Source organism: Mytilus edulis, chromosome 9, assembly GCF_963676685.1.
Source record: "Mytilus edulis chromosome 9, xbMytEdul2.2, whole genome shotgun sequence".
NCBI lineage: Eukaryota > Metazoa > Mollusca > Bivalvia > Mytilida > Mytilidae > Mytilus > Mytilus edulis.
In genome coordinates this window covers 56,794,827-56,804,881 of record NC_092352.1, presented here as the reverse complement: position 1 = coordinate 56,804,881, position 10,055 = coordinate 56,794,827, and the positions used below count along the sequence as shown (strand labels likewise).

Below are 10,055 nucleotides of genomic sequence, written 5' to 3'. Positions count from 1 at the left end.
TTTTCATGTTCATCTTTGACTTTAATTTTTTCTGAAAGATTTTTCTTTACCTACTCTTTTCTTGCTCAAAGTGGGACTGTCATTTTGATATTTTTTACGTTTATAATTAAACATTTGCTACAAGATTCTTATTGGATGATTTACATTTTATATTTATTATATTATCAATATATTATACTTATTTTTATAATGCACTTGAATGATAACTTTAAACTCATTGATGACAAATGTTCAGTATATAAGATAACCTGTTAAACCAGTGGAACATATTTCACAACAGACTAGGAACTTATTTTATCCGGTGAGGAACAAATTTCACAAACCCAGAACTTATTTCACCAGGTAAGGAACAAATCTCATAAACCTGGAACCTATTTCACTAGGTAAGGAACAAATTTCACCAGGTAAAGTGTGGAACTTATTTCATAGAGATGGAACAAATTATATTGAAAATATCTATGAAAAAAGTTTTCCCAGAACATATTTCCTGTGATATTAGTTCCACTTGAACTTTTTTCACAGGAACAAATTTTGGCTCACATATTCACGGTCCACTGGGCATAGAAAGGGATGGTGCGAATGAGACATCCCGTGTAGAATATATGTAACTTTTATTAATCTACATTCATCAACAAACAGCTTTACATGTAACGCTTTGGCAAAAACCAAACTTCGCTGTTTTTGCGGCAACTGTACACCTTCAAGATTTATAATATATTTCCAAAAAAGGCAATTATAAAAAGTCTTATTGTTGCCCGACTATTGATGAGCGACTATGATGGGATAAAACCCACCCAAACAGCAGTTCTATTTTTATCCTGACATCTCAAATGTACATCGTAAATGAGGTAAACATAATGGTTGACAGGATGATGTAAAGGCTACAATAAATCAAGTTGAATGGATGTGTGGATACATTAATCAGGTGTTGAAATTAGTATCCTTCACGTGCTGTAAATTTGCCATTTGGGTATAATATATTCTGAGTATAAGGTACTAAAACGGGAGACTTTTCTATTATTATGGTTAGTTTGAGATCCCTTCTACTTCGAAGGAACAAGATCTAAATAATACTCTCGGTTTTTGTGAGAGTTCGTATTGCTGGCGAAAAACGGTTTGATTGACAGACTAACATTAAATTTAGAATGCAAAGAAATCAGTATCTAAACAAACAAAGCACTTCAAAAATTATACTTTTTAAGGTTTAGTTTGTGTTAAAAATGATAAAATAAAGTAAAATAATTAATGTGTATACGATTTTATCTGTTTCTTTAAATATAATTAACTAATTTACCAATGATGAACCTATTAGTGTGTCTTACAAGGGGAGGTAATTACTTATTTTATCTGCAATTTACAGGTCATTATTACAGTAGATTTCCGTGTATTCATATAAACATGTACCTGGCAAGAAATAAGTAAGTAAGATTGAATAAAAAAAAAGAACTTTTAATACCAAGTAAAGAAGAGTAAAATGCTCATGAAAAAACAATCCAAAGACTAAGTTCGTATCTTAGTTACTCGGAAATCTGTTGTTGTCCGTTGTAGGTTTGACTGTTATAGTGTCCACTGGCAGATAACTCTTTCGAGAAAAGTCAACCCTGCGGAGGTCATGGCATCTAAGGTTGCCACTCAAACAATAAGCCAGGGGCTGAAAAGAGCCAAACCAATATTATCGGTTGACAAAGCAGACGCAAAACGCCGTGTACTTAATCTCTACAAACAATGGTACAGGCAAATCCCGTATTCAGGTACGCTTTGGTCGCTTTGGTGAATAAGAACTGGTACTACTAGTACTAACTAGGATAGTTCTATAGAAGATATCTACAAATTATTACTATTATATATTCATATATATGTATATTAACCAATAAATTCTGTCTACTGTCCCATTTGAAGGGAAGGGTCGCCTTCAAAATAACTCCGCCACAACCCCTATACACCTTATCGCTATTCCCAGCTGACCTGAGGATTTGTCTCGCTTGAGCTCTACACCTTATCGCTATTTGTCCACCATTACTGGACATCACAAAAGTTCCAGTAAAATTTTGACATCATATTAGAATATACATGTATGACGCCACAATGGAAAAGTGATTGTTGTATGACGTCAAAAGTTCATGCGGGACAGATTCTCGGGTCAAGAGGGAATATCGATAAGATGTATTCATATACTGTAATTGTACTTATTTTAGCGTTGTTCTTATTTTTCAGGAATTTCACAGTTTGTTTATTATCGCGAAAAATAAATACATGAAATACATGCAAATCTAAATCCAACTTTTTAACTGAAAACTTACTGTTCATCTATGCATGTAAACTTGACCTTACATCGATGACATGACATGTTTACAACCCTGTTAATTCGATTAATAAACAAACTAGATTAATATCAACAGGTGACAAGTAAAAACAAATTAAATATCAAAGAAACAATAACGACTCCAGATTACCTTGAACCATATGACTTTCTATTGTTGCTGTTACCGGTTGATTTACAAACGTGTGTATAGTAGCAGACAATGTTTTTGAAAGCTTTGCTGTAAACACTTGATAACAAACAAAATTGAACTTATAATTAGATTTTATGAAAATAAAACAAGCACAAACAATATACACATGAAGATTATTTACAAATAACTAAAGTTACTAGTTTGTCATTTACCGAGTGCTACTCCTGCAATACCGGTCTTAACCCAACCTCTTTTCAAACTGTCGTCTTTTACATTCTGAAATACATGCACTAACCACCCATCATGTAATACAGATTACCAGACGGCTATTTACGATTCTACTTTAAATACAGTTCAGATTTACACACGAGGCAATAATTATAACTATAAATATTTTTTTTTATTTTCAAGAAAAAATCCCGAAAATAAATACGGGCAAACTTGATTGAAATACACAATTCGCGAAAAAATAAGTACCCGCGAAAAAAGTACTACAGTATATCATATGAATATAATTAATTTAGTTCTTGCATTTTTAGACAAAATTATTTGCAAGCTTTTTATTTCATTGGATAAAATATACATGTAATTAAATGTTAGCCAGATTGTTTCCAACCAATGACCCTAAAAGGCCTCTTTATGTAGTCAAGGTAGTTGTTAAACACTCCTATCATCAAAACTGCTTACAGCATTACATTGACAGACATAAAAATTATGAGGTTATTCAATGTTATCCATCTTTGCTAGCCAAGTGATACAATCCACTCCCCTCCTCTCCATCCTTGACGGATTAAGAGAGAAATTCAGATCCACAAGGTTATGATTTTTATTGGTTGCAGTCGTAACTTGCTGCATCTAATCGAAAAGCGTCTATAACATGATCATGTGTAAATGTAGAAAATGTAGGTAAACAATTGCCATGTGCTGATTGTGCAACAAGTTTTTACCTCCAAAAACATACAATGATATTTAGTGACAATTTAAATGTTCTTAATCAACCAATAGAGGTTCCTGTGTAAATTTCTTGCAAAAATGATGAAATGGCAACAGATATTTTTGTTTCATGCTTTACCAAGTTTGTAGACTCTAGACGCTACCATGATTTCTCCTCGCACTGAAGAGAGTTCAAGTGCTACCATTGTTCAAGAATAATTCGTTTTCAGAATGGGCGTGATTTGAATCAATGGGGCAACATTGTTATCACAAATGTTGGCTTTATCTGCCAAGGGTGGAGAGGAGGTGAGTGGATCGTTACCTTTGGCTAGCGAAGATGAATGTTATCAGATTTCTTTATAAATAGATACAGATTCAGATACTAAAAATTGTTATTTTTGGGAGATTGTATTCTTTTAATCTTAAATATGAAACCAATTAACCTTGCAAAACTACCTCTTTGTATGTACACATCAATCAGGGTATATAAGAAGCAAAAACTATCTATGTAATTGTTTTATGAAATTAGTTGTTTTTCTTTTCAGTGCAAGAATATGATCTACTGCTTACAGAAAAAGACTGCAGGGATAAACTCAAGGAGGAGTTCTTGAAAAATAAGAATGTCTCTGATATACGAGCAATTGACTTACTAGTTATTAAGGTAAGGCATGGGAACATTCAGAGCTAAAAAGTAAGCATGTTTACTTGCTCTTAATGTGTTCAACAAATGCATAAAATTTGCAGGAATTTGCAGATGATTTTAGTCTTTACAGCTCTTTAACAATGTCATGCGCAATGAAGGTTTGTTAAGTTTGCTTGCTTAGTTTATAAGAAACTGCTAAATCTTTAGATTAAAATTTATACACACATTTCATCATTCATCGAATCAAATATAAAATTTATATTAACAGACTGAAACTCGTACAATTTTCTTTATCCATGTCTTTGTACAAATTGTGACTTGGATGGAGAGTTGTCTCATTGGCACGCATACTACATCTTCTTATGTCTACTGAAGTTTAACTGTTATTCTTGAGCAAATGAACCAAAATTTGTTGAACAAGGAATACATCAATTTGTTGAACAAGGAATAGATCTTAAAAATTAAGATTGTGTTTAAAATAAAAAAAAAAGTATGTTTTTAGAATAGGGCTATTGATAGAACAAGCTATTAGGTAAAGAAATGACCCAAACAAACCTAATACATAGTTAACACCAATTAATTTATTTATTTAAATGACCAAGAAAAATTGGAAGATTCCATAAACCAAAAGAAATTAAAAAGAAGTGTAGATTTCCTAGGTTAATTGGGGTCATGTAGCTTGTTTTCTTGCTACAAAACAAAATCAGTAAATTCATAACACATTCCTTTATAAAAGTTACATTCTGAGTTATCTCCTCTTGCATGTCAATATTGAAAAATTTGAACCAAACAAAAGATATTTTCTAGAAATTATTAAAAACAGTAATAAAAATACGATAAAACACCACATCTTCTTCATCTATATGAAAAGTCTTACAAATGATTAACAATCCTCCGTCAAAATTTGCACTTATCATAACAAATCTAGATGGATTTTTTTTGGCTACATTACAATCCAAGACGGCTGAATATTAATATGTATTGTATTATTTTTTAGGGTCAAATGGAATTGAGAGAGATCAGTAACATATGGAAACAAAGAAATCATGTGATGATGTATTTTAAAGACACATGGAATGCTAAACCTAGTGACTTTTTGTCCAAGTTTTATGAAGGACATCAGTGATGAGATTTCCAGTAGGATTTAAGAATATATAAATTATTATTTTATGAATATAGTTAAGAAAAATACAGATGTTTGCTTACTTTGACTTGTTTCTATTTTTATCTTACTTGGCCAAAGATTGTTATTGGTTGCTCCAGTTAAAACAACCTTAAAATTCAGGATCATAACTTATAATGTATTGATTGGTAGTTTCTGCAAAGTGTGTGGATTGGTAGAAGGTTTAGCAATTTTAGACAATAGATAAAGCTTTTAAGGTGGTATCAAAAACCTAGACTAAAATTAGTTTGGCTCATTTAATTTTCATAAAATTTTGACAACATAATTACTGGATCTTTGAAAAAATATAAAAATTTCAGAAACTTGAACTTCGTACATAATCGAGAATTTCATTTGATAAATAGCAATTTGCCAAACACTAATTTTGTTCATCAACAAGCTTAATATTTCCTGAATAATATACACATGGAAAAAAGTATTGCAACACCTTGATTTTTTAAAACTTGAAAAATCAGCCTCTTATTTTGGATGGAATATGATAAAATATTCGTAAAATAATATTGTAACCTAGTTTATGATAACATTGGCATTTAAAAGAACAAAAAATGTTTTAAAAAAAATGATTTATCTAATCACAATTTTAATAACAAAATGAAGTGTTTTTTGTACAAAATAATGCATTTTACAACTTTTACTGTAGTCGAACTTTACAATGTCAGACATTTCAAAATAAATCTTAAGATGATTGTTCACATCATGGTTGATCGTTATACGCCAAAGAATTAGTACTTTGTGCACAGCCTCAATTCAAACAGATAACACCTCTTGACGTCTTCTGATTTCTGCCATAAATCGACTAATTTGTTGCTAAGGTAGCAGTAACCATTTCTAATGAAGGACATTGTTTATTTCATGACGTGTTTGAACTGGGGTGTCCTTCCGCGCACTTTACGCCCAATAGTGTCCAATATATCCTCGATATGGTTCAAATCCGGGCTTCGATCGGGCCAAGAAAGATGAACCGAATTCAATTGGAACAATGGATCTTCCTCCACGATGCTAATTTCCAATTTTGGCGAGCTCCGCACTACATTGGATACGGACAACTGTGTGTCTGTTCGTAAGCAATGGTTCCCGAAATGGTCTGCTCGCACGATAACCAGTAACGATGAGTAGATCTTGAACAGTTCTTGTTAAAAGCTTATGTATGCCCACCACTCTCTTCTTAGGATTGTATTGTATCATTTGTATGCAATGGCTTTTCTTCTGACCAACCTTCATTATGCTTGATTTCCCCTAGCAGATGGTATAGGGGGTCTTCTTGATCTTGGAAGGTCTTTAACACCGTTTATTGTCTGATTTTTATTCTCAAACGACTTATAGTGTGATGGTGATGACCAACAATACGTGCGGTTGTCACAGCGACATTCCTACTTCTCTTATGCTGATTATTTGCCTTATTTCTGCAGCTAAGACTTTTGGAGGACCCATTACAAGGTGTCAATCACATAACTTTATAAACTTGGTTATTTTAATTATTGAAAACAATGAAGATAAAAACACCTGTTTTGCTGTTTACGGGTACAGTAGCTGCATGTGCAGATAAGAACTTATCGAGTCAATATTTATTGATTAAACGCAGGTGATATTTTAATAATGTTGAACTAGTTCTACTTCAACAAATTATATGACAAAAAAATAAAAAGCGTTTTTTTAATTTCAATTTCAATTTGGTGTTGCAATACTTTTTTCCATGTGTATAGAATGTGATTAAAAATTTCATCTGATTTTTCCTGAGTTATTTCCCTGTAGTGTTACAGTTAAAGTTTTGTTACATTCTTCACATAGTCTAATGTCGGAAACTTCATGTTGGTTCGCTATTTATACTAACTGTAGTTCATTGTACAAATATTCTGTATACTTTATGGTTTCAAGTTAGCTCAATTTATTGCTTTGTGCTTCCAGAAATCATAGGGCAATGTGTAATAGTGTGAACAATTGCAAAGACCTTATAAATACAATGCTCCACCACAAAAAGAGGTATAACCACTTCCCCTTTTATTCCCCAGTTAGACAGGGTATTTGGTAATATAGCTAAAACCTAGCAGAATTTGAACAATGAAGAGGTAAAAAAATATACCTGAGATTTTCCATCAAATTACAAATTCCTGTACTAAGTGAGGAATATGGCAGTTGTTATCAAACAGTTTGTTTCACTGTTTGGTGACATTTGTTTTTCTTGCACTACAGTGTTCCTGTTGTTCCTTTGTTTTCCTCCTTTAATTGATGTGTTCACTGGGTTTTGGTTTGTAACCCAGATTTGTTTTCTGTCAATCAGTTTATGACTTTTGAACACAGGTATACTACTACTGCCTTAATTTAAACATAAAATGTGAAGAAGGGTACACATTGCTGTTTAAGATGATTATTTATTGCAAATTTTACATGTTTAATCAATTTTTATGATTAAAAAACTTGCGGTCATATATTGGTATCACATCGCTGTCAGCGTCGTCCAAAGATATTTGGTTTCTGGACAATAACTTTATTTTAAGTGAATAAAAATCTATGAAATTCAAACACAAGGTTTATAATCACAAAAGAAAGGTTGGGATTGATTTTGGGGGTATTGGTCATAACAGTTTAGGAATTAGGTTAAAAAGAGGTCAAAATAAGCATATTTCGAGTTAACAGGCAATAACTTGTGGAACTCTGTATATATCCCTCTGACATTATACAACAAAGGGATGGTTAGGATTGGCTTTGGGGGGCTATGGCTCAAACCCTTAAGTGGGAAAACAAGGGTTTACTGTTTAATGGAAAATAACTTTTTATACGACCGCAAAAATTTTAATTTTTCGTCGTATATTGCTATCACGTTGGCGTCGTCGTCTGCGTTGTCGTCGTCCGAATACTTTTAGTTTTCGCACTCTAACTTTAGTAAAAGTGAATAGAAATCTATGAAATTTTAACACAAGGTTTATAACCACAAAAGGAAGGTTGGGATTGATTTTGGGAGTTTTGGTCCCAAAATTTTAGGAATTAGGGGCCAAAAAGGGCCCAAATAAGCATTTTCTTGGTTTTCGCACTATAACTTTAGTTTAAGTAAATAGAAATCTATGAAATTTTGACACAAGGTTTATGACCACAAAAGGAAGGTTAGGATTGATTTGGGGAGTTTTAGTTCAAACAGTTAAGGAATTAGGGGCCAAAAAAGGGCCCAAATAAGCATTATTCTTGGTTTTCGCACAATAACTAGTATAAGTAAATAGAAATCAATGAAATTTAAACACAAGGTTTATGACCACAAAAGGAAGATTGGGATTGATTTTGGGAGTTGAGGTCTGAACAGTTTAGGAATTAGGGGCCAAAAAGGGGCCCAAGTAAGCATTATTCTTGGTTTTCGCACCATAACTTTAGTATAAGTAAATAGAAATCTTTGACATTTAAACACAAGGTTTATGACCATAAAAGGAAGGTTGGGTTTGATTTTGGGAGTGTTGGTCCCAATAGGTTTTTAGGAATAAGGGGCCCAAAGGGTCCAAAATTGAACTTTGTTTGATTTCATCAAAAATTGAATAATTGGGGTTCTTTGATATGCCGGATCTAACTGTGTATGTAGATTCTTAATTTTTGGTCCCGTTTTCCAATTGGTCTACATTAAGGTCCAAAGGGTCCAAAATTAAAATTAGTTTGATTTTAACAAAAATTGAATCCTTGGGGTTCTTTGATATGCTGAATCTAAAAATGTACTTAGATTTTTGATTATTGGCCCAGTTTTCAAGTTGGTCCAAATCGGGGTCCAAAATTAAACTTTGTTTGATTTCATCAAAAATTGAATAATTGGGGTTCTTTGATATGCCAAATCTAACTGTGTATGTAGATTTTTAATTTTTAGTCCTGTTTAATTGCACAGTATTGTGCAATAGCAAATATTTTCAATTGCACAGTATTGCGCAATAGCAAGAAATATCTAATTGCACAATATTGTGCAATAGCAAGAAATTTTCAATTGATTGGAGTTATCTTTCTTTGTCCAGAATAGTAGTTGAATCAACTTAAATCATTGTTTTATACAATGCACAATGTATATTCACTTTTACTACCAACTGATAAATTAAAACACTCTTTACCATTCAGTGATAACAAGCACTTTTTGTTACATTTTAATGTTTTATGATGTATTTAAATGAGTAGTTATTGTTGCAAACTCCATTAGAATTTTGAATTGAGATCAGTTTTGAAAAAAGGGAAAGGGGGATGTGAAAAAAAAATGGTGGGGGGGGGGGGGTAATTTTTCTCATTTCAGATTTCATAAATAAAAAGAAAATTTCTTCAAACATTTTTTTGAGAGGATTAATATTCAACAGCATAGTGATTGCTCAAAGACAAAAAAAATTATTTTAAGTTCATTAGACCACATTCATTCTGTGTCCAAAACCTATGCTGTGTCAACTATTTAATCACAATCCAAATTTAGAGCTGAATCCAGCTTGAATGTTGTGTCCATACTTGCCCCAACCGTTCAGGGTTCAACCTATGCGGTCGTATAAAGCTGCGCCCTGCGGAGCATCTGGTTTAAGTATTATGTTGTGTTTGAAATACCTCCCTTACACTGCTTATAAATTATGTTTAAAGAAATGTTGTATTGTCTTCAGGTGATTAGCTGTCATTTTTATTTTAGAAGTTACTATGTTAAAAATGCTGATTAAGGTATACATAATAATCTTAGCCATGACTTTGCATGTTCTTTCCTATTTGAAGACAAACCCCATTAGAATTTAGATTGAGATTCACTGTTTGAGATTACATATCTTGAGGGAAAGTAATTTTTGGAAAGGGGGACAATTTTTTCTCCTCAGATTTCAGAAATAAAAAAAAAATCTTAAAAAATAATGGGGTG

General features: G+C 32.3%; 1 protein-coding gene across 1 annotated transcript; it reads left to right on the top strand.

The window, feature by feature from the left end:
• The first annotated feature begins 1,553 nt into the window (after positions 1-1,553).
• Positions 1,554-5,234, top strand: LOC139488616 (NADH dehydrogenase [ubiquinone] 1 alpha subcomplex subunit 6-like). Its single transcript, XM_071274343.1, has 3 exons — positions 1,554-1,751; positions 3,932-4,047; positions 5,027-5,234. The coding sequence occupies exons 1-3, from the start codon at positions 1,613-1,615 to the stop codon at positions 5,153-5,155; spliced, it is 384 nt and encodes a 127-aa protein (XP_071130444.1). The 5' UTR covers positions 1,554-1,612; the 3' UTR covers positions 5,156-5,234.
• The last annotated feature ends 4,821 nt before the right edge of the window (positions 5,235-10,055 follow it).